The sequence below is a fragment of the Stegodyphus dumicola genome, chromosome X2, assembly GCF_044657685.1.
Source record: "Stegodyphus dumicola isolate Sdum_Otavi_A_Nest chromosome X2, ASM4465768v1".
Classification (NCBI taxonomy): Eukaryota; Metazoa; Arthropoda; class Arachnida; order Araneae; family Eresidae; genus Stegodyphus; species Stegodyphus dumicola.
The window spans coordinates 18,430,368-18,455,408 of record NC_140781.1 but is presented as its reverse complement, the minus strand read 5'-3'; the positions used below and the strand labels follow the sequence as shown (position 1 = coordinate 18,455,408).

The following is a 25,041-nucleotide window of genomic DNA, read 5'->3' as shown; positions in this document are numbered from 1 at the left end:
AAACTGGCTCCTATTCATGTTACACATGGGGAACATAAAGAAATATCCAACGCAGCCAGCCCGTTCGCTGCCCCAGTCAAACTACTAGCCAGTGTTCAGTGACTTTACAGCTTCGGCTTTCATGTATCACTTCAACGAATCAGCAGTACGTCGATCAGGTCAGAGATTTACTACATTGTCGTCGTTTAACAATTAAGGATAATCTTGTATGAGTTTATGTATAATTTAGATCATGCAAAACAACTTTGGAAAATCATTTCAATTTGCTGCATATAGCTTTTCGAATTACAAAAACCTTGAAGTTTTCCTAAAAAAACAACGTGGTAGCCCAAGAGTTCTAAGTAGAATTCTTCTTAAAAAGAAGTAGTCCAACCATGGCCGAGTGATTACAGAGCTGAACGCTGAGGATAAATTACACTTAGAAATTCCTCCAAAGGCATCCTCCCTATAACCCTTCTATGCTTTTTGCAATTTTAGATAATGTTAACTTAACCTTAAACGCATTATTACAAAAGAAAATTCGCAACTGAAATATCAAGAGTAACCATGTTATGATCAATATTTTCTAAACCAAAGAGAGCAGATATAGAAATTGAACGAATAATAATGGCCGCCTTGATAATTTCAGATGTCGAATTGAATAAATAGTTATAACAAGAGCCAAAAATCACACCGCATTTACACTTGCGTCGCAGAGCACTCATTCTTTAATTTTGTTTGTGACTGCATTATTTATTTGAGGTAACTTGTAGTTTAAAATTGATAAAAGTGGTACTTTGACTTTCACAATGTTGAAAACATGGCAGTTTCGTCCAGCGAAAGATAAGTCATTATCAAATTGAAAAGAAAAAAATAATCTATCACAAAGATAAATTTCTAAACTGATTGGAATTACATGTTCAGCAATCTTGAAAAGAATCTTGAAAATATATCAGCAAGAAACTAAAAAAAATAAACTCAGAATTGAGAGATCAAAAATTCTGTGTAGTCACGAAGAGGGGAAAACTGTGAATTAGGCCACAGCAAATCCTACTAAACCATCATGGAAATTATTTCTGAAGTCGCTGCGTTTCAGTATAAGAATTGAAATATTGAAACTGTATATAGAAAACTGGGAAATAATGGTTATAGTGACTTGTTGCTCGGAGGAAACCATGTATTAGTTGGAGTAATGAGAAAAAAAGACTGGATTTATAAACATTTCAAAATTTAACACATGTAAGAGGGAAGTAGTTAAATGAATTCACAGATTAGAATTTAAATGAACTCAGTTCTGGCGCAGCTGTCAACTATAAAGAGAATTCAATAAAAATTCGAGGATGTGTATCAGCGAGTAAGTGGGTATATTTTAATTCATTAGTGATCGATAGCATTAGTGATCGATATGTACATATATGTATTTTAAAATGAAATTTCTAAAAGAGTGCCTGTAAATTAAAGGACAATTTCGCTTTCTAACTACACGGTGATCCGAAACACACTACTGCGAATATGCGGTAATGGCACTTAATAATATTCCTAGATGTTTTGAAACTCCATCTCAGTCACCAGATTTAAAGCTCACTGAACATTTATAGGAAGAATTTTTAAAAACTCTTTGAATAAAATTTCTAGAAAAATTAAATATATAAATTGAAACTGCGTCTTCAAGCAAAATGTAATAAAACTGGTAGCAATTTTACCTAAAATTTGATCAAATATATGACTTAAACATGCCGCACAGACGGTATAGTGGTTATGGGAGCCTGACTACCATACCGAAGAGCCCGGGCTCGAATCCCGGAGAAGGCATGGAAGCAAAAATTGTCTGTCCCTTCAATAGGAGGTAACGGTGACCGCATGTTAAGTGCCTCAACAACAAAACGGCCACCACTTCTGGCCTTACGAGTGGCCAGTGCCCTTATAGGCAAGTGCCCCCCATTTGGTAAAAAATGACTTAAACATTTAAAGCAGTTGCATGTGCAAGATGTAATGTAACAAAATATTAATGTTAAACTTAAGTTTAACATTAATTTAACTTAAGTTAACATTTTATTTTTCTTCTTTACGGCAAGTGGTTTAATACTTTCGTGACGATAGTTTAACCCTTTTTTTTAAGAGTTTTTTTGCTATTTTGAATCAATTAGCTTATATTTTTGGTGTAAAATAGTATCAAATACAGAATATTAAATGCTGTGTTTCTTTTTGATATTGAACGCATTTAGCATTTTCAGTCGCTTAAATTTGTCTGATTTGAAGGTAGCCAAATAATTTTGTGACCTTGCGTATACTGCCAGTCTATTCAGTCGTATAAGAAATATAAGAAAAGGAATATTATGATTCCTTTTTAAATAAATCAGATTTCATAGGGGAAAAAATTGAAGAGAACTGAAGGTTTTCATAATGGAATATTTACAATGCTATAATGCCATAATGGATTACATAATGGATCATAAGCCACAACGGAAAGCAGCCAAGAACTTTCATTAAAAAATAATACTCAAACAAAACATAAAAAATAATTAGTTAAATGCAAATAATTTTAAAATGAAATTCCAAGCTCAAATGAAGGAAGTGGAAAGAATTCGTTATAGTGCCTGATTTAAGCTATAGAGAAAAACATTTTAAAACATCATTTATTTGCCTTAACTATACCAATAGTATATAATAGTACGCATAATTTTGATCACAATATTCCAGAAGAGGATTTCCTTTTCCATTCAAAATAATAAACTTACCAGTGATTTTTGATGCGAGCATCTAAATACATAATAAAACTCGTTGGTAACAGAATAATCATTGATTAAAAATTAAATTTCTGACTCACACAGTGAACAGCAAACGCACTGACTTTCTATAAATGGGTTTCTTTTCAGAAAATAAATATTTAAAATTTGAAGATATTCTTTTCATTTGCAAATCATTTGTTCTTAATAATAAAATAACAGGTGCTTAATTGCATAAAGCAACTAACGCGAATACTCGTTAATACTGGCAAATTTGATTACCCACTTAATAGCAAGCAAATTTCAAATCTCTCAAAAGGTTTGCACGATGACTATTTTAACAAGGAAATCCTAAAATGATCCGTTCAACATCATGAGTAGCTGTCAACATATTACACAATGCACAATTTTGTCTTATAGTAAACGTTTCAAGTGTCGAACGAAAAGTTATGGGATTTTTATCAAAGAAAAAATTCGGTGCATCTCGAAAGAATTTAGTTTCTCTTAGAAATGAAGAAGTTCCGAAGTGTGTATTCCGATTTACTTTTTAACTGAGATCTGGGTTAATCTCCAAATTATGGTAACTTGGCGATTTTTTGGCGAAAATTTGGCGACCAACCCTGCTACAGCAACCTGCTAGTTTTTTTTGGACGCCATTTTGTTTTCACGAAGTAAAGGCATTTTTTTTTTTTTTTTTTTTTTTTTTTTACTCAACATTTTTTTCCAACAATCTGCTAGCCTAATTACGCTTATGTTAGAACTTTTATGGAACAAAAATGCTTAATCATGACGAAGATTAGGTGCGAAATTGGGAGAAAGTGCAGAATCGCAAACTGCTTGCTGCGTTCTTAAGAACTGCACAAACACGGTATCCAATACGTCGACCTATTTTCACTTAAAAAAACATCCCAGAATTGCAAAAAAAGGGCATTGACTTTATCCATGTACACTGCTAAAGTCCTGGCTAATAACCTTTATCGCCTTACCAAAATGTCGCCAAACTACCTGTTACCATATTCCAAAGATTAGCCGAGATCTATTTTACCTACCATTTCATGCAACATTTATCATTAAAGGCATATGTTTGTTTCATACCTGACATTTTATTCATGCTAGTAATAAAAATGTTTTCATAAAAATATATATTTCTATACCTCCATATGGCAAAGTGGATATCACTATACTTTCTTCTGAAAATAAAGGAGGATAGTTTTCCAGAAGAATCCAAGCTACTCTAAACTGTTTAGAAAAAAGACATTCGAATTACTATCAGAAGAGATTTCAAATCTTGCCTGTTATAGGACAATACGGGCTAAATAACTTTCTGCAACGAGATATATGCGTGAACGTTTTCTGTTAAATTAAATGTACTGGTCTTACCTGTAGTAATAATGTTCTCGTTTTCGAAGGGAGTTATTGTGAGTAAAATGTTTCGAATCGCATTATTCTATATTTTCTTTTTTAAAAATATTAACTAACCTAAGAGATGTATTTATTTCTATGTTCAGAAAATTCTCATCTCAGTCAAAAATAGCTGATGTCGAAAGTATGTTTTCCTACTGGTAGTATCAAAATGACGGTTATATCTTTCTAAATAAAACTGTTTGGCACGTGTTGTCCTATAACGGAAAAGATCTGGGATTTCAATTGAATACATAATTAAATTAAGACACAATAACACGCCGAATAAATACTAATTCAGAAGTCAAACAACAAAAATCAGCGTTAATTTACAAAATTTTCACAGATGTTCTTTGACGCGAAATTTACTTTCGGGTTGTTTACTCTCCCATCAATAAAATTCCAACTTCTATACTCAAGGACCCCATTCCGGATATGAATTCCTGGGGTATTTATAGGATTCCTTGCCAGTGCGGTTTAATTTACATTGGCCAAACTAAGAGAGCCTTAAAATTTCGCGTCAAAGAACATCTGTGAAAATTTTGTAAATTAACGCTGATTTTTGTTGTTTGACTTCTGAATTAGTACATAATTAAATATTAGTACGTTTATTAAATTAAAGCTGGAAAACGTAATTAACACATATTAAAATACATTTCAATTCATGAAAGTATTTAAATAATTAAAGTAACATTTTAACAGATAAAAAAAATAAATGATGCAGTTTAAAAATCAAGTAAATATAAAAAAAAATGTTTCGGTTTAGAATTTGGTAACGTGTTCATGAAATTACAAGTATAAGGTTAAAAAACATTCATCTTAACAAACAGCTGATACATTGATAAAAGTAGACAGCAATCCGAAATGGAAAGTGTAGCAATAGAAATTTTAAATTTTGAACTAATTAACAGTATCAGCACTGGACACACATTGTTTTTACAAGCACGCCTTTTTTAAGTGTCCAAGAAAAGTATAACTAGTTACTCATCATTTCGTTGACACTTCTATTTTCTAACAGCACTATTTTAGTGTTTCTCAAATAACCAGGAAAATATAGTGAATTAGAATAGTTTTAATATTGCAGTAGGCATTATCTGGTAGCAATGAATAAAAAATGTTTTTCTAAATGGAAGTCGCTAATAAATTAAAGAACTGTTGAATTTTGGCAGGTTTATTGCGGAGTTTTCGATTATATAAATAACTCGTTTCATCTATTCTACTGAAAATCAGTTATAAAATGCCATTTGTTAAATTCTTATTTTTTTTAAAAAAGCTTCTGTATTCATATAATAAACGTAGTTTTATACAAACGTATGACATGCAATAGTTATTCCAGCAAGTAGTTTAAATGATCACAGTCCGTTTATGTATCTTTAAGATCTGCCAAAAATATCTTTTACCAAACATTTTCTTTGATATTAAATAATCAAAGTTTAAACTAAGTATCATAATACTTCAAACATTCAAAAATTTATGCTCAATTTAGGGTTTATTTAATGTCTTTCACTTATTAATAGATCAACAATATACTTTGCATGATGTTTCTCAACGTTTATAGGAAGAAATGATAAATAAGCTAAATTAACATTTTAAAGACATTGTGATCTTTGAAGTGCTATTTTTGGAAAACTCACTGTGCATTTCCTGGGAATCGAACCTTATTTTTCAGATCATGGCACTGATATGCTAACCTTAACACCACAAAACACAGAAAAGTATGTATCTAATTCCCTTATATATGTTTAATAAACATTTAAGTTTTCCTCCTTTTATAATTTTATCTTATTTGTTTTCACTGTGTAAATTTTATTTTATTTGTTTTCACTGTGTAAATTTTATCTTATTTGTTTTCACTGTGCAAATTTTATTTTATTTGTTTTCACTGTGTAAATTTTATCTTATTTGTTTTCACTGTGTATATTAGTGATCCTATGAAACAAAGTTTTGAATTTTTGCAAATTTTGCCTACCAAACATGTGTCGGTAATTTTTGTGTATCATATTTATATCAGTAAAAAAAATCTGGACAGTATTTTATTCCCTCTGTGAAACATTTTGTTACATTAACATTCAGTGTGAATGCTGTAAACTTTGCACTAGATATGTATGCCTTTATGATGTAAGGATATTAAGTTTTCTGGTCGTGGGCTATCTTGTGGCCTTAATTAAACACTTTCTAGATCGATTACTATATTTGTTCATGTATACCTCATAAAACGCATTTTGCTTTAGATATTTAAGAGTTTATAATGTAATACTAGGAAAAGAAATTTATCTGAGAAACACAGGAAGAAATACAATTTCTATTTATATTTAAAGTCTGCCTTTTCGTTAAGTATAATACTCTTTACAAATCCGTGTAATAATAAAATCAAACGCACTCGATATTTTGTGTATGGATGTAAGTCTTCAACTTTGAGCCAGTTGTCTTTCAGCAAATTATGAGGCTTGTAATATTCCCAGTCAGACGAATGAGAATATCGGTATTGCACCAGATAAGATATATTGAGATATGGACTTGCCGCCGTCCATTCGATTGTGATGGAGCTATTTGTCCGCGTCTCAGCCACTAAGTATGGCGCTGCGGGAGTCCCTATCTCTTCTGAAAAAAAAGAAAAGGGAGAAAGAGGAAAAAAAATTATTTTTTTATACATGAAACGGTTTACAAATGGCAGATGTAATGTATTATAATGTATGAAATGAAGCTTACCTTCCAAAGATTGAATATATAGGTTTATTGCTATGTTGCAACCTCTGACGCAATAAAGACTCTACAAAAAATGTCTTTAATATAATGAAATGTATTTCAAATACCATTATGCAGTTTCAATGTATGTGTAATTAAATATTTTACATCATAGAAGAAAGCAAAATTTACAATGAAAAATCATATCAAAAATGCAAAAGAATAAAAAAAATTTGATTATAAAAGAATGAGTCACTATTCGTATATAACCTTTCATGGATAAAAAAGAACATTACCGAAATGTTTATGGGGTTATAAATGAAGTCAATTGCTCGATATATTTCGTGAGAAAAACTTACACTCTACATCAGTAGCTTCTAGAAGAACGAGGATAGCTGGCTTTGAGAAAAAGAAGATTCTGGCTAAGGCTGCATAATAACTCATTACAGTTCTTATTACATCTTCTCCGTTTACCATTAAAATAAATCTATTCTGATTTTACTCAATTATACGCATTTAAAGGAAATTTCGCAGGGTTAGTTTTCCTAAAAGTTGAAATTTCGCGCTTACGTTATGTCCACAAATGCTTTCATTTTAATACTGCAAATCCTTTTTCGAGAAGTGTTGCTTTCATTTTATCCTTCTCGGCCGAAATCGGCAATCTATCTTTATGGGTCGATTGTACTTGGCATTAATGCCATAATTCTCCAATATGCTTCTCTCGAAATAGTAAATTTACCACAAACTGTATGGTCATCCTCCGTACAGGGCAATATTTTTAGGAACTCGCCTTTAAATTTTCCGAGAAATTTGGCAGTTGTATGAGCAAGTTGACTTATAAAAATCCTTAAACGAACATGCTCTAGGATTCACTTTAATTGGCAAGATGTCAAGGGCTTTTGCCTCAGGATTCTTTTGCACAGCCTGGCGTGTCTGAGGGCTTTCAACCGGACCATTTTGAAGATCATGAAATTTATTTTTAAGTATCTTTAAAATAAATCTATTTTTAATTGCTCTGAAGTTTTAGTAGTTTAAAAACTTCATCAACAATATTACCACTTCTAGCATCATTTTTCGCATTAAGTACTTTACGTTTAAGAATATTAGAATTGCTCCTGGTTATAGCTAAACCTGAATTATCAGACAAATTCATTTTTTCCCTCAAGATGTTAGCTTCCTTCCTCAAAGAGAGCAGCTGTTGTGCCAGACCATCAGTTATGGTGGTGCTTGTATCAGCGGCTGCCTGTCTTTTCCGAAACTGTTAACTGAGAGTTTAACTTTATCAATTTCAAAGTCTATTTCCAAAATAATACGTTGGTCGTTCAAAGCCAAGCCTCTTTCAGCAAGAATATTGCCAGCCGGGCTGGATTATCCTCTACGTACATCGGCATCGTTTACGTTTTATAGGCATTAAGGTCGAAAGTCCTTACTCAAGATCAATTGCAAAAAGGTTTGAAGATTTACTTTTGTGCTACATAGTTATATGTATTTTAGTTTATATTATTATTAATTAAACAATTTTATTTATTATCATTTCATTGCTACATATTTTCATCTGGGATTCTTCTTTCTCTGCCATACATTTTTACACATTAAAAACAACATTACTGGTCATCATAATAAATTGAAGTTATGTAAATATGGTCGCAATCCTAAAAACTGTGGGAACCACTCCATTAGAGCACTACTCGAGCAATATACGGGTACTTTAGCGCCATCTAGTAACGAATGTCCTAACTATTTTCTCTTTCTGATAAATGACGGGTCATTCTTTAAAAGTGTAATTTTTTAACTTTATTTAATTAAGATCATTAGAACTCACCATGAAAGCCCTCTAATTAAGGACACTTGAAAACTTTGTACGTAATGGATTAACACTACAGTGTTCTGTCTTTTATTAGCGAATGATCTTTCTTTTAAATTTGATACCTTCTGCCTTCTTTTCTGGTAACAAAATGTTTGTTAACACCTTTCATTTTGCATTAAGATTTATTGCAAAGATGAACTTTCAGAGAAAGATTATTAATTATTATTTTTCGAAAACATGACAACAGAAATTACAGTATTGCGAAATTTACACAAAAAACCATACCTTCCATATAAGGATTTTGTAATAGTTTCAAGAACTTCAGTAATAACAATTCTGTACTTTAAATGATAATTAAATTACAATAAATATTTTATAAATTTTTTAGATGATTGGTGAATAGCAAGAGTTAATTTTGATCAATACCAACATAAACACTTTCATACACTAAACAAAAGCGAAGCCGAAAAAATAACACAAAGTTGAACCAAGAACTCTTGACTCGGGTATTGTACAGTTAAATTCACATCATATCCCGAACCAAACAGTTTTCTGAAAACGTAACGGATTTAATCTAAATGCTATTTATATTATGCGTTAAACTATATTTTATCAATTCTACTCATAAAGAAAAAAATTAATTTTAATAAAATTCTCTGTATGGGACCGGATTCTCCTTCCATAAATGCTTTTTATTCAGACTAGAACTGCGGAAATTTCTAAAACCTAGATTTAACAAAGTTCCTAATTCTTCGCATTTAGAAATGTGTAACTTTCCCGCAACACATGACACCATACCACTGGAAAAAGAAGCAGCATTCTTACTTGACGAAAAATCGAATAAAATAGCCTTTATGAAATCATTTAATAAATAAAAGAATCATTAGAGGAATAAATTTGAATTAAAATTGTATTCACAAGTAAATTTTACTTTTACTACTCTCTTATATTTCTTCTTAGATAAACAATAAATGTGAAAATTTCCGAATTCTAAAATCGAAAGATCTATTTATTTGACTACAATTCAAATTGAGTACAATTCTACAAAATTCAAACAGCCTCAGATTTTGCATAACAGATGGCGCTACGAGAAAAATGCAGCTGAGAAAAAACTGTAGCCATTAAATTACCTTTCATTAACTAAATGAATAAATGAATATTTCATTCGAAAATTGAAAGCAAACTAACTTCATATTAAATTTACCTTTAATAGACTGTGTATATCTCTTTTTAATTAAATTAGGAATGTGAAAATTTTCACTTCTTAAAATTGAAAGATCTTCCGCTTCTTGTTCTTAGAAACGTTTGTATATCGAGCAATAGATGGCACCACGGGAAAAAGTAGAAGGGTTCTTGCTTGAGAACAAGGAGGTTAGAAACGGAAGTTATCAAATAAACTTGTATTATCCAGTTAATGTGCACAAATTTTAATATAGGTACAAAATTAAACGAAATTAATATTCGTAGTTAAATTTTTCTTTCCTCTAGTTTATAGCTCTTTTTAATTAAATAAGAAATATTAACATTTCTAAATCCTAAATTAGAAAGATTTCTTGCTTCTTTGCTTACTTCCCATAACAGGTGGCAGCAGGGAGAATGAGTAAAAGTATCTTTCGCTGAAAAAGATGGATCCAGCTAATAGTATTGTGACTCACAGAAACAAGATTTTCCAAGAAATGCTAATTAAAAAAAGGAATTATTCTTTTCATAGTCAGGTTCTTAGAAGTAAGAAGTTTCGACCATCTTTAATGGAGGGGAAACGATAGCTACTCTATTTCTATCTCACCCAATTTCATGTGTGAAAAAGTACGAATCAGAACTCCATAAACTATTCGGACGCTACACCCAAGGGACCACGTTATGGTCTCACGAAAGAGAGGAAGGAATAAACAGGATATTTTCATTAAATAAAACTACTGTGAGTGCACTGTAATAATATTTTTATTTGATATGGGGGAAAATGAAAAAGAAGGAAAATTATAATGCTGAGAAAATTTAAAAAAAAAAAAAAAAAAATTCAGAAAATGCAGCTGAAGAAAAATATATGATGGAAGCAAATTTAATTCTGGAAGGTTTAGAGGGCTACTTTGAAGCAAAATTAAATTTTTGAGCTTAAATTCAATTTTCTAAACTAAATTAATTTTTCGAATTATTAGTTTAAAATGAATGTGTTATACAATAATTTTTTAAACATCTTTTCCTAACAACTGCTATTCTTAGACTTTTATTTATTTTTCAAGAGAAATTCAGTAAAATCTATTTCAATTAATGAAAGGAAATCGCAAACATATAATTTTCAGTTATTTTAAAATACACTGAAGTGGCACTGAATTAGAGATAGCTAGTCAATCATGATTTAGGCCTCCTCTGGCCTTTATTATGGCTGCCAAACGACGAAGCATAGATTCAAAAAGTTTCTGGAAGCATTCTACGGGAATGGCTTGCCAAACATTGGATAGAACTGTCTGTAATTTAGGAAGAGTCGCTAGTGTTGTGTGATGAAGTTTCAAACCTTTCTCCAAAACATCCGAAAGATGTTCAGTAGAATTTAAGTCAGGGCTTTTAAGTAGCCAGTTTATGACAGAGAAGTTAGAAGGACGCTGATCCAACCAAGCAGTAGCCAACCGGGACCTGTGAGAGATATAGTTATCTTGCTGGGATACTCCATTTTCGTGTGAATGACAGGACTACATAAATGGATGGATATGATTGCTCAGCAACTCTACGCACCAAATCACATTGAGGGAGGTTGGTACAAGTACCAAAGATCCCAAACACTGCCAAGAGAAAACATCTCAGACCATGATTAAGCCACCATGGCTTTGTACAGTTCCAATCTGCGATACAGGGTTCATGGCTTCATGAGTCTGACGCCATATTCTCAGCTTCCCATCGGTATTAATCAGTCGGAATCGAGACTCATTACTCCTTGCTGACATGCATTCAGCAAAGGTACTCTCGTGGGTCTACGGCTTCGGAAGCCCATATGGCGAAGCAAGCGCTGCAAGGGTGGTAATTTGAGCTGATGCTTGGCTTCGTTGACTACTGAGCCGTCTCACACCACGCTTGTTCTAGGTTAACTGCCCTTTGCAATTTGCCCATGACTAGATCTTTTTTGCACCATCCGTGTATTCTCGGTATACTCTTGACACTGTCAACCTTAAAATACTAGCTCGCTGAGGATTTTGGAAATTGAATGGCCCATGCGTCGAGTGCCTACTATATGTCCGAGATTAAAGCTGTCTAAATCAGAAGTTCTACCCATACTGGCAATTGAAACAACTCCTTAACATCAACCATAGTTTTAGTTGTATGTGCATTTACCACAACTTTCTCAAGTGAGCACAGATGCCGCGCAGCGCTATAAAATTTGCATAGCCATGTCTATCCCTAATTCAGTGGCACTTCGGTGTATATTAAAATGTAAAGTTGTATGAAATATGTTTATCAGTATTATTATTATCATTAGTAGTACTAATTTTCTCTCTCCTTTAACTAAACTGCTATAATGTTTGCGTTGATAAGACTGTGGCTATGAACGAATATATTTTGAATTTAGAAGACTCGTAGAAAAACGTAGTCTAATCTTCAGAAATATTTACTGGGCTATTCATAGGGAACATCGTTCTCTATATTAGCACAGAACTATTGCTCTCAATATTGTGGATTTATTGAATAGTATTATTGAGGCACACATCCACTATATTAAGCAAATATCGAACATATAGCTGCTTTTATTTTATAATTTTTATATGATTTAGTTTCTTTAATACTTTTAAAATTTATCTTTACTTTTTCTTTTTGTATTATTAAACAAATAAAATTAAACTCAAAAGTAAATTAAGTAATGATTTAATGCCTGTTATTAATTATTCATCAAGTATTTAATTTTAATAATACAAGTTTTGTTCATTGTGCGACAAACAGTTGCCGTATTCAATACTTCAGACAAAATCAACTCTATAGCCTTTTCAGGCCCAACGGAATATATATGTCTCAGCCACCCCTAGTTCTATTTTAGTGAAATAAAAAAGCCCTTTTTAATTCTTATTTCATATAGCGGTGTTTCAAGTAGAGTTTTCATGTACTTGATTGACTACACATCTTACCTCAAAAACCTATATTTCCATTATTTCATGTACTTTGCTCCAGAGTTATTGCATTTTAGAAGAAACTGAAGACTATTTATGCTGTATTTAAAGGTAAGCATTTTGCTTTGTTATTTTGATGAATTGATCTGTTGAAATAAACATAATTTTTTTATTGTAACAAAGAAAAATATTAATGTTTAGCTATTATGTACTTAAGAGACACATGTGCCCCAGTGAGCTTTTGAATAGGTTATATATACAACTATCTTTGTATATCCTACTGGTAATCAGGGTGAGCAAAGGGAAACTGAAACAGACTTAACCCGAGTAGGAGGAATGAGCACATCGTTTGCATCGATTTGGATCCTTTAGTAAAAGGAGAGAAATTGTTAAATACGTAGAAAGCTCCAACGTTAATAATAATATGCCCATTGATCTACGAGATAAAATAATTGCCGAATTTTGCAGCATTTTTAATGCTTGTCTTTATCATTCATATTTTCTGGCTATTTAAAAGGAAAATAACATTTTACTCATCTCGAAACCAGGTATGAATGTAAAGCTCAAAGGCAGTTACAGACCGTTAAGTTCTTCTTTGGGTTCATTACGCTCTTCATTGGTAAGCTACTTGAAAGGATAAATTGAAAAATTGAAATAGGCTGAGTAAGCATCTACATAAAGTATCTGATTTCAGCTTGAATTCAGGAAAGGACTTACAGTTAGATTGCAGTTACTTAGAATTATGGAATTCGTAAACTACATGTTACATAATATAAAGTATAGCACTCCTTATGTTGTAGTTGTCCAAAATTTCAGATAGCGCTCGGCATGAGGCTCTCTTTTATAAGCTTATTAAATTAGAAGTAAGGTTGGAGTATCTGGCTGCCATCTTCTTTCTTGAAAAGCAGATTTTTAAAATCAGAGAGTACAGTTGATGGCTCCTCACTCAAGGCTACCAGTTTGGAGTCCTATCGGAAAAAAACCTTGGATTAATATTGTAACTGTTTTATACTTGTGGTCTTCCCTGCTTCAGTAATGATAGGCATTGTCTTACGGCATGCTCTGTACGATGGACGATACTGTAATTGCGATAAAATCATGATGATCTAACCATGCTATAGGAGAAAATCATGCAAAACAAGAATTGAAGCAAGGAATAGAAAATCTTTATGAATGTGACTAACTATTTGCGGGTCACAATTAACGAAAGCTTTGCGTGGATAGAATAGGCTAACGAAGTCAAAGGCAAGATTTATGGCATCTTATCAAACTGAAGCCAACTGTGGATGAGAATTCAACCAAGTCTTGCCAGAAAACTTTACACTTTCATTTGCCCAATCATTACGATGTGTCCCCAGCTTTGATTTCCATCTCAAGCAGAGAATACAACCATTTCCAGTGCTTCAGAAAAATAAGTTTTCAAGAATATTACGGGAGAATCGTAGTTTACTTCTAACTTCACAGAGATATTTAAGCTAGAACTCGTGAAAAATTACCTTTACAGATCAATAAGCAATTCTTCAGGAAAGTTGGAATTTGTGGTATCGTCAGCTATTAGAAGATCTCGACAGAGTTCCATCGTTCAACTGTTCAAACCTTTCAAATTGCACTTAACAATTTCTTTATTTATACAAAGAACTGATTCTAATTTAGAATAAGTAATACTAATCCTATTCAGATTTAATTAGAGAGCATTTAGAACTTACCGATTTTTTCTTGAATATTGTTGTGTCTTCTTCCTATATTTGAAGAGAGAGATAAATTTTTATGAGACTTCTATGGTTTTCTTTAAGAACAGTTATTTCAACTACAAATAAGTATATATATACAATACATACAGAAAGAAAAATAACAAGAGGCTAAAATTAAAAACAAACTTTTATACCCTTCCTGCGCTATAGCTGCAGGATTGAAGTAAAATAGACTTCAAGATTCTAAAGTTAAGAGTAAATTGGATAGCAAAACTGACTTTTTCCGATACAAAATGTAGTAATATTAGTATGTATATTTATATATTGTGCTTTTCTAATATGTTATGTTCTGCATCTAAGACCTCTCTTCAGATTTGATACATACTGTGTAATATTTTCCTTGTCCACCAGACGCTGAGCGGTTAAGACCACTGAATATGGGAATTTCGACACATTCGAAGAGCTGGTTGCATGGTTGGTTTTCGTGGTTCTCCACGTGTCTAACGTGTATACAAATTATTTCTGTTAGAAAGTCCTCCTTTAAAGATATAGACCTTGCGTGTTTCGCCATATTCGATTAACCGACCCTAATCTCTGTTTGATTTAAAAAAAAATAACGTTTGTTAAGTGGCGAATGTGCGAGTAAATAACACTGAATGATAAGTAAATTTACAAGAACTTTTTTTAGTCTTCAGGTTTAGAAATCCTAAAAGACATTGGACAAAACGAGAAAAAACAACTCGTTTTAATTAACGGAACACGCAAAATGAAAGAGAGGCATGATATGATTGTGCAAAATTTCTCTGAATTTGTTAATTAAAGTAATCTAACATTTCAGAAAATTACTTTAAATCATAAACTTCATTTTATAAGACTGATTACATAGTTTTTTGGTTTCCTAAATTTCTCAGTAAATAAAACTTTACCAGTATTTTTGGATACAGATTCACAGATTAAGGTATTATCTGTTCGCTTCACTGATAATGCAGTTCATACTTATGTATAAGAAATGTACATTAATATGTCTGCTTATAGATTGACTATGTGTTTTAGATGTTAAATAAAAAAGTCTATGTCACATTCTTAATACTGATTTAAGATCTTGATGGAAGATATGTATGGCCTGCTAGAATAAAACAAGAAAGAATTAAGGATAGAATTGCACCAATTATTTCTTATATCCAGGCTTATTTGATTTTGTTTTGGTCCATACAGCTATTAAAAACAAAGATATAAGCTGTATAAATCATTTTAAGCGTTAATAAATGGAAATTCAGCAAATATAAAAAAAATCAAATATGAAAATTTCACGTTTATTCGCAAAAAAATTATAAAAAATATAAATCCCTGTTTTTAGAGTCTTCTATAGTCAAAGAAACTACTGCAATAACATGAAGAAAAAACAAAAACTGAAATTCAACATCGCCGATGTTTCAATCTTCTGTTCCTTGAAACTTTGGCATCTGTTCGTAATTGCCGATGTTGTAGATATCTCTTGACATCCGCGCTACAGCGAGAATACGAAAGCTTCGAATAGCTGCTTTTGCAAAACTTTTGCGACAGAAAGCTGTTGCTTTAAGAATCTGCATAATATCAACATACTAAGTATTTTTACTGACCATTGTACGATTTTGTTTATGAAAATTCTTGGAATTATGGATCAACCTATTTTTTGGAATTGTTTAAAAAATTATATTTTAAAGATCCTTTCCAACAATAAGTTTGGCTTCATAGCTGATGTAGAAGGGCTCGTGCTCACAGATGCTGAAAATAATCTTCAGATCTGCTTACAAGATTTATGCGTAGAGCACAAAATGAAAGTAAGAAAGGTGAGAAGATCCGAACCACAAAAGTATCATTCTTTGTTTCTGATCAACTTCACCCTTCTCGTTTGACACGTCTTATGGACAAAATAACCATCACTTCGACACTCAAGAGAAGAAATGGTAAAGTCCATTAAGCATTTTATTTCAGAGCAAGAGACGTGACGAGCAAACGACGTTCAAACTAGCACTCGTTGCTTGGCGGCGGAGTAGAGGATTTATTTTAAATACAAAGGAAAATTCGGACCATATTAAATAATATTTTAAAATAATATGGCCTTCGTAAGAGCTAGGCTTTACAAGATGCGGAAAGGTATAGACATATCGCAAGCATGTAAGCCACCTCGCACATTCGCGAGTGACTTGGCTTGTATACGTGCGGACTATTTACATTTGCATGCGTTCTAACATGACTTACTCTGAAATTCCGTTTAAAAACGCCTATTACCAGTGATGTTGTAGAGTCTTTTAGATTTATCGAAGCAGGAATCGTGAAAAATGTGCAATGGCTTCGCCGGGATTCGAACTTCGGAACTTCCGATTGATAGCTGAATTTGTTTTGATAACTGAATCACCAAGAAGATACGGGGGGGAAAAAGGTTTAAAATACCTTATACTCACGCTCAACTTAAGGGGCGACTGGAGAGAAAGTGACTCATTCGCCAAATCGCGGTGGTGACGAATTATCGTCCACCAGGTTTTGGCGAATGAGTTAGTTCTGGCGTCACTGTGTCATTAGGCATTTTATTTCGGAGCTGGAGAGATGATGAATGTGCGACGCTCTCGCCGGCACTTGAGCGCCGGACTTTCTGATAACTTAGCCGGCCGTATTTTCCAGTTACAGCATCAAGACACGCGGGGAACAATTAGACAGAATTGAGAAAAGGAAGGCATTTGAGCCAATAGTTTACGACATAGAATATCATTTTCAAAACATTCCTTTAGAAAAGCGATACCCGAATTGTCACCCTCATATTCAATGAGAAATGCATGATAAACGACAGCTTCAAACTTAGAATTCCACCTGTTTATCATAGGGCAGAATAAACTTTACTACCAACTGAAAAATCTTTTCTTTTAGTACTAACTTAGTACACATTTAGTACTTTAATTATTTTCAAGCGGAAAAAAACCGCTTTTATTTCGGCTGTAAAATTCTGAATAAAACTGTATTTTATTCTTTAGATTCTTTTATAAATACGTCACCATCAAGATTCACTTTATGCGCCCAGCATTAAACGAGCAAAATATAGCCACCAGTGATGTAGTTTCAGTAAGTTGAATTAGTTACGTAGTGCGCACAGTCTGCTACTACAGTAGATCTTTTACTTGAGTATTCTATTTCATATTATTTCAACAAATTAGGCGTTTCATATTCCTTCAACTAGTCAACTATTGCTGGAGCCTCCTTGATCGGTATAGTGGTTAGCGATGTTGACTGCCGTATTGTTGGATTCTGGGTTTCAGTCGTGGAGAAGGCTTGGATGTTTGTAAGTGTGTAATGTCTTTGCAACATGAAGGCACTTAAAATACACGGCGAACCGAAAGTCCTTTCAAGAGTTTCGGCGACGAAAGAGAGGTGAATCTGGGATAAGTTACCTGTGGGATTCGTTTTCGAAACTGGAACGAAGCTCAGAAAATTTGTGCTGTCATTTACAATGTGCTCAAGGCCAATGCCGACTATAGAGGCAACCCTGGGTTCCTGACCATGATAAAATTCATTGTTTGATTGGGTATATTTGATTACGCGAAAGCATTAGAGAGTTATCTGCCTGAGGGAAGGGATACCTCCGTGGAGGACGTTTTAAGGGAAACTGGCTCGTGTACACGTTACACAAGGGAAAACCACTAAAACGGAAGGAAAATAATCTGGAGCAGGTCCGTATTTGACTGAATTATCACACACAGCTAGGTGATCTAGTTAATGCAGCAGAATATTGGTTTTTAAATGCATTTTCCCCGTATCCTCAACAAATTCTTCTCTTTTTCATTTCGGCGTGTTCTTGCACTTGAAAACTATTGACAAATGTAGTATGCTGCTGAATCCCGTATGGCACTGGGATGGCTACATTTTTCTTCTTTAAATGACTAGCACTACCCGTATGTCTGGTTGCAGTATCCTTTTTGTAACCTTCTAAACGAAAATTACAGTAATTATGCATAAGAATATATGAATCACTTAAGAAACATCATCCTGTGACTTACGTGCACGGAAGAATAAAGGGTATTATGCATCAGATTATCAGGTTCAATGTTCCGTCTTACTTTCTTCGGGAACATGCAAGGACCTGACTCGGAACAGAGAGCTTAGTAAAGCTATGTTCAATCACTGTGGGAAGTAGACAGGATACACAAGAAGGGTATACAAAACCCTTTATTTTTCTCTATTTACAATAACTTCCGTACTTCGGAATACACAGACCCGCTACTTGTGGTCTAACGTAAAAATATAAAAAATAAAACTAAACTCTAATTTAACTTTAAAATAATAAACGTGGAAGATTGGCCTTATATTAATAGGAAGCCGTATGTAGTACAGAGAACTGTGAACACTACAATACGTTTAAAAATTATCAAGAGGATTAAAACCTCTGGCCTGGAAGGCAACCAGCAACTGAGTAAAACTTCTAAGGTAAGCGGCCTGCTTCGACTCACTGCTTCCTCTCTCTCGCTTGGCAAAAAGCCACAACTTAAATACTTGGCGCTCGCCAGACAAACTTTGCATAATTACGTTAACGCTTATAATTCTGGCCGGAAGTAGAAAATAAGAAGTGATAGTAAAGATTTAAAATAAAATAAACGTTAGTAAAACTTAAGATCCTTACATACTTCCCGCCAGAGTTAATTAGTTTGAAACTGAGGTCTAAAACGACCTTGTTGAAAACTTTTAGCTCTAGAATCTAACGCGAGGCCAATCTTTTACAAACATTTTTCGCTAGAAACTAGAAATTTAAAAGAAAGAAATTTGTTTTTACAATAGCAGCTCCCAGGACACAATTTTTTTTATCTGTACTGTATCTAAACAGGAGCTTTTATTCAAATCTGGTTCCTTCCAGAGATCTGGAAGGAAAACTAGTTTAATGAAATGTTACACAATGAAATGGCAAGTAACATGTATAATTATATTTCTCTTAACATTCTTATTTCATTCATAACTATTTTAGTTATCTCTCCCCGTGCTCTCTGACATGTGTTGTAAAAGAACACCAAACACGAATGTGTTTATGTCTATGTGTTCAACACTTCCTCCTACAATCAAAACACTAACGTGTTAAACTTCAACATACCAAGACCTCGTAACACACCCTAATTTCAATTCTAAACCCTGAGGTACTATTCTGAAAGTGGCTAACTCTGAAGTGTAGCGTCAGAGAGCCTAACTACATCATTCAACCTTTAACACATATCCACCATGATTTAGTCTTTTTACAGTCACACGAATAAAAAAAAATTTTAACATTACTTTCACTTTTACCATATCACGGTATTTCTTAACATTTAAAATAACAGTTCACATTGTATATAAGAACATATTAACATGCCGTTAATTTTATACATTTGAAAACATACATTAGTAGTACATTGTTAACTTCTATTCTTTTCAAAGCAAGTGCCAATTCTTTCTACATTGAAATAATACATTTCAAAATGTCTTTCAGACTAAAACTTCTTTCTTGCCAGAATGTTTTAAATAATATTTATACAATAACTTTTTACAATATTTAAGTCTTTACACAACGCTATTATACATCAACTGTAGTTTTACGCGCGAGTAATTGAAAAACATAATACCAAAATCGGTAACAACTCATTTCTCGCCCTTTTGGCGATAAAGGTAGACCTCGCATGAGGTAAAACTTCTTGAAATCTGCCACTTGCAGTAAGAATGAAAGATTAACTTAAGTTTGCAAAGTAACATAAAATTTTACTTATCTTTGTGATATTCGGACATTCTTTTCTGGGCCCAGTCCTGAAAGGTAGTGCAGATCGTTGTTTGATTTATCCTCCTTCTTGTACGGGCTCGCCCTTCAGTGCCTTCCTCTAGATGCTTTCTTTTTTCTCCAGTTCGGTCACCCTTGAATAACTTCTTTTTCGCCTCTGCCTGTGGTCTTGGCCGTTTGATGGCAGCTGGTCTTGGCGGAACCGGGAAATTTCTTTCGTGTTCCTGCTTGGACCTCGTTGCTGGCCGTTCAAATTTTCCTTGTAACTTTTCCTCCGCCGCTGGTGGCCCTTCCGCAGTTCGGCGACATTTGCTGCGGAGAGTCCTGTCGGATGAGTAGATCTTATGTTTTAGAGCCGGGTTATAGTTGCCGTTATTTCTCCTGGCTCTCTTTGCATACGTCGTCCTTCTCCCTTCTTCATTCTGGGGGTGTTAGTGAGCTCTCTTTTCTGGACGGTGGAACGGCTTCTTTTTCTTGCTACCTTCAATTTTCCCGCGGGGAAACTTTCTTTTCACTTGCTCCTGCCTCTTAATGGCTTGCCCTTGTACTTATCGTTTTTCCACCTCTGGAGCTTGTGCCTGCGCTGTCTGCCGTGCCGGGTCCTGCAAAAGATCTTGGAAGATTTTCATTTTATTACGATCATAGTAGGGTTTGATTTGATCAATGTTTGCGGAGCAGGTTTCACCATTTCTAGCTTTTAACACTACTACAGCGTGAGTTATTTTTTCTATGACATATGGTCCTTCAAATCGTCGAAAAAATTTGGCAGTTTTATCTTCTGGTGCTGAAGAAAGTGAATGCTTAATTTTTAAAACTTCATCCCCTACTTTATAAGTTACTCCCCGTCGTTTCATGTCATAATATAGTTTTTGTTTTCTCTGTGCTACTTCAGTATTCTTCTTTGCTTCCTTAATTAGTTTTTCTATATCACCCATTTTAAATTCTGGGGCTCTTTGTTGCACATAAAATAATTTATCTAACGGCGTTATAATCTTTCTGCCTAAAAATAACTCAGCAGGAGTTTTGCCCGTTGTATCATGTTTTGCGGTCCTAAGGGCGAAAGCAAATTCATTGACATAGTTATCTCAGCTTTTATGAAAATTTTTAACATAACTACGGATAATTTTCACTATATTTCTATTGACCTGTTCCGCTATATTTGATTGCGGCCGATACGGGACCATTTTTAAATGACGTATGCCCCGTTTTTGGCACATGTCTTCAAATACATTACTTACAAATTGAGGACCATTATCCGATATAACTTTTAGGGGCGCCCCGTATTTTAAAATGTATTTATTTAAAATAGAATCAGTAACTAATTTCGCGGAGGCTCGTTTTAAGGGAAGGATTTCGGTCCATTTACTAAAATGATCAACCATAACAAGGAGATAGCGACTTTTATTTAACTGACTTTTTGGGAAAGGGCCCAATAAATCGATGCCAATTATTTCATTTGGAAATTCGGATTTAATACTATTTAGAAACCCGGCCGGGCGGAAATTAATATAATTAACTGCTTGACATATTGGGCAGGACTGGACATACGCCCTTGTTAACTTTTGCAGTTCAGGAAAATAGACTGCCTCGCGTACGCGTTGGATAGTTTTTCGATTACCAGCATGAGAAGCTAAAGGGCTGTCATGGAGCTCCTGCAGGATATTTAATCTAAGACTAGCTGGGATAACAGGTCGAAATTCGTTGTTGGAATTCGTAGTTTTTGTATAGAATAATAGACCATCTATTAGTTCGTAATGGGCCGCCCTATTTCTTATCGCCACAATATCTTGGTGGCTAAAATTTTCAGGATCCTTTAAATACTCATAAATGCTTCCAAACTCAGGATCCTTACCCAGTTCGGTTATTACAGTTTCTCGGGAATTTATTGTACATGCTGTGAGCATTGCCACCTTTACGGTATTACCTTCTTCATCTATTTTAATTCTGGATAGGGCATCTGCTACGATATTTTCCTTTCCGGGGGTATGCTTGATTACCAGATTGTATTCTTGTAGCTTGAGTGCCCATCTTATTAACCTTGGGGATAAGTTTTTCCCTGAGTACAATTTAGTTACCGCCGCATGATCAGAGTACACTGTTATTGGCGCCTTTCCAAAATAGACTCGGAACTTTTGCACTGCTAACAAAACTGCAAGTGCCTCTCTCTCGGTCGCGGAATAGTTTCTTTGTGTTTGATTTAAAGTTCGGCTAAAAAATGCCACGGGCTGTTGATTTTGCGAAAGTACCGCCCCTTCCGCATAATCCGAAGCATCCGCTGAAATTTCTAAATTTTCATCCTTTTCAGGAAATTTCAACACAGGGGCTTGCGTTAATGCTTGTTTTAATTTTTCGAAAGCACTATTGGCTTCGGCCGTCCACGAGAATCTTGCCTTTTTCCTTTTTAATTTTAACAATGGTTCAGCAATAGCTGCAAAATTTTTTATAAAGGACCTATAATATGAACAAAGTCCTAGAAAAGAAGAGAGCTTCTTTGCCGTGTTTGGAGTCGGATACTTTTGTACAGCGATTATTTTTGATTCGTCTGTCTCTATTCCTTTCTGAGATATCTTGTAACCTAAATATTTTAATTCAGGGGCTGCAAATTTGCACTTTTCGACATTAACTTTTAGACCGGCCTCATTTAATAAAGAAAACGCCTGTCTTAAATCCTGTACATGTTGGTCGAGATTATCACTAGTAATAATGATATCGTCTAAATAGATAAATGTGGACTTTCCAAGAACAGGTCTTAACACAATGTCCATACATCGCTGAAATGTTGCCGGCGCCCCTGAAAGGCCAAACGGCATACGCAAAAATGCATAAGTGCCAGACTTGGTTATAAAAGCAGTCTTAGGCACGTCCTCAGGCCTAACCCCTATTTGAAAATAACCAGTCGTTAAGTCTAAAGTCGTCATATATTTGGTGGATGTTATGTTCCTTAGAATTTCTTCAATAATAGGTAACGGATATACCGGATATTTAGTTATGGAGTTTAATTTACGGTAGTCAATTGCGAATCTCCACTTTTTTGGATGTGTCAAAGGATAGTCATTATTTTTCTTACATACCACCGGGCTAGCATAACTACTTGAGATGGGCGTTATGATCTTTTTACGTAGCATATCGGTGATATGCCATTCTATAATTTTTTCCTTATTCTTATCATACCGGTATGCTTTGTGGCGAACTGGCATTGAATCTCCGGTGTCAATACTATGGTTAGTAACCTGAGTAAATCCTGGAATATCACTAAATAACGAAGCAAATTCACTTACCACTTGTCGGATTCTTCCTTGCTCGTCATTAGGCAGGTGGTCAAGATTTAACATGGGCGGTTCAGCCTTTTCTGCACGAACTGGTTTCATCGTCAGCTTAAGGGACGCTTCATTAAAATCCAGCGTTGCTTGTGCCTCTGAAAGAAAATCTATTCCTAAGATCATATGTGCTTGCAGATTCTTTACTATGAAAAACATCACCTTTACTTGTTCGTCCTTGATACGGACATACAGCGGTACTTTACCTATACACTTACATTTTTCTCCTTGCGCCGCTAACACTGTCGTATTATCCGAATTATATATGCGGTATTTCCGAAAATACTTCCTAAAAAAATCTTCTGCCACACAGGAACACTGCGCGCCTGTATCCGGGAGTGCGGTGGCTGGGATATTATTCACCAACACTTCAATCTTCGGAAGAGTCAAATTTTTCACCATTACTGTATTTAACTTGAAGGAAGAGGGGTTTTCTTGGCCTTCGGATTTCCGCACCCTCCCGTCAGCAGAAATCCGTTTTAGTTTAACTTATTTTTCATTTCCGTGCTTTCCTTCTTTTTCCCCTGGCCTTGAGACTTTTTTCCTGGATTGCTATTGAACTGTCGACGTTCGCCGGCTGTTTTTGAATGCTCGGGTTTCCTTGCCCACTGATTCGCTTTGCTTCCGTAGCCGTGTGCTTGAGTTTGCTGTTGTCTTGGCGCACCAAATTGGTTTCGCTGTTGATATTGGCGTCTTCTTTCGACGTCCGCCGTTCTTCTACTTTCAAACTGGATTGCTAGCTCAAATAACTTTTCCAGTGTAGTCGGATTTCTTAATTCAATAAAGTCTTGCACTTGGGGCAGTAACCTCGGCAAAATCACTGGAATTATCTCAGGATACGGACGGTTTCCATACAAGAGTTTGAAGACGTGAATTTTTCTTAAAATAAAGCTTGAGAGGTTTTCGATTCTTTGTTGATATATACTAAAAAGTTCCGTTTCTAATTTCGCACGATCCCTTACGACAGGGAAGGCTTTTAGTAGGGCAGTCTTGAAATTCTCGTAAGTATAGGTGGGACTTCCTGCTTGACCCAAGAGACTTCTGCATATACATTTGAACCAGTTAAGCGCTTGACCCCTCAAAGCGCTGGTAGCTAAGGTAATTTTTTGAAATTCGTGCACGGGGTAGAGCATGAAGTGGTCATCCAATTTTTCCAAAAAACTGGTTACCGGTGAATTTCCATTAAATGTTGCTTCTGGTTTCATCGAAGCGCGCATGGTCTGGACGATGTAACCAAATCCTTCCAGGGCGACCGCTGGCATTTCTGGATTCTGAGCCGCTTCTGCAGGCAGCACAGGTTCTTCTTGAAACTCGGCCATGGTTATTCTTCTTCGTTGGGCGCCACTATCAGGTTCAATGTTCCGTCTTACTTTCTTCGGGAACATGCAAGGACCTGACTCGGAACAGAGAGCTTACTAAAGCTATGTTCAATCACTGTGGGAAGTGGACAGGATACACAAGAAGGGTATACAAAACCCTTTATTTTTCTCTATTTACAATAACTTCCGTACTTCGGAATACACAGACCCGCTACTTGTGGTCTAACGTAAAAATATAAAAAATAAAACTAAACTCTAATT

General features: G+C 34.4%; 1 protein-coding gene across 2 annotated transcripts in view; it reads right to left on the bottom strand.

The window, feature by feature from the left end:
- sev (receptor protein-tyrosine kinase sevenless) overlaps positions 1–25,041 on the bottom strand; it is a 215,533-nt gene that overhangs the window by 87,984 nt on the left and 102,508 nt on the right. For both annotated transcript variants that reach the window (XM_085810043.1, XM_085810044.1), the window contains exons 4-7: positions 14,396–14,428; positions 6,816–6,876; positions 6,487–6,707; positions 3,860–3,944 (exon numbers count right to left, since the gene is read on the bottom strand). In XM_085810043.1, the coding sequence (XP_085666169.1) occupies positions 3,860–3,944; positions 6,487–6,707; positions 6,816–6,876; positions 14,396–14,428 (400 nt within the window). The remainder of the gene's footprint in view (positions 1–3,859; positions 3,945–6,486; positions 6,708–6,815; positions 6,877–14,395; positions 14,429–25,041) is intronic.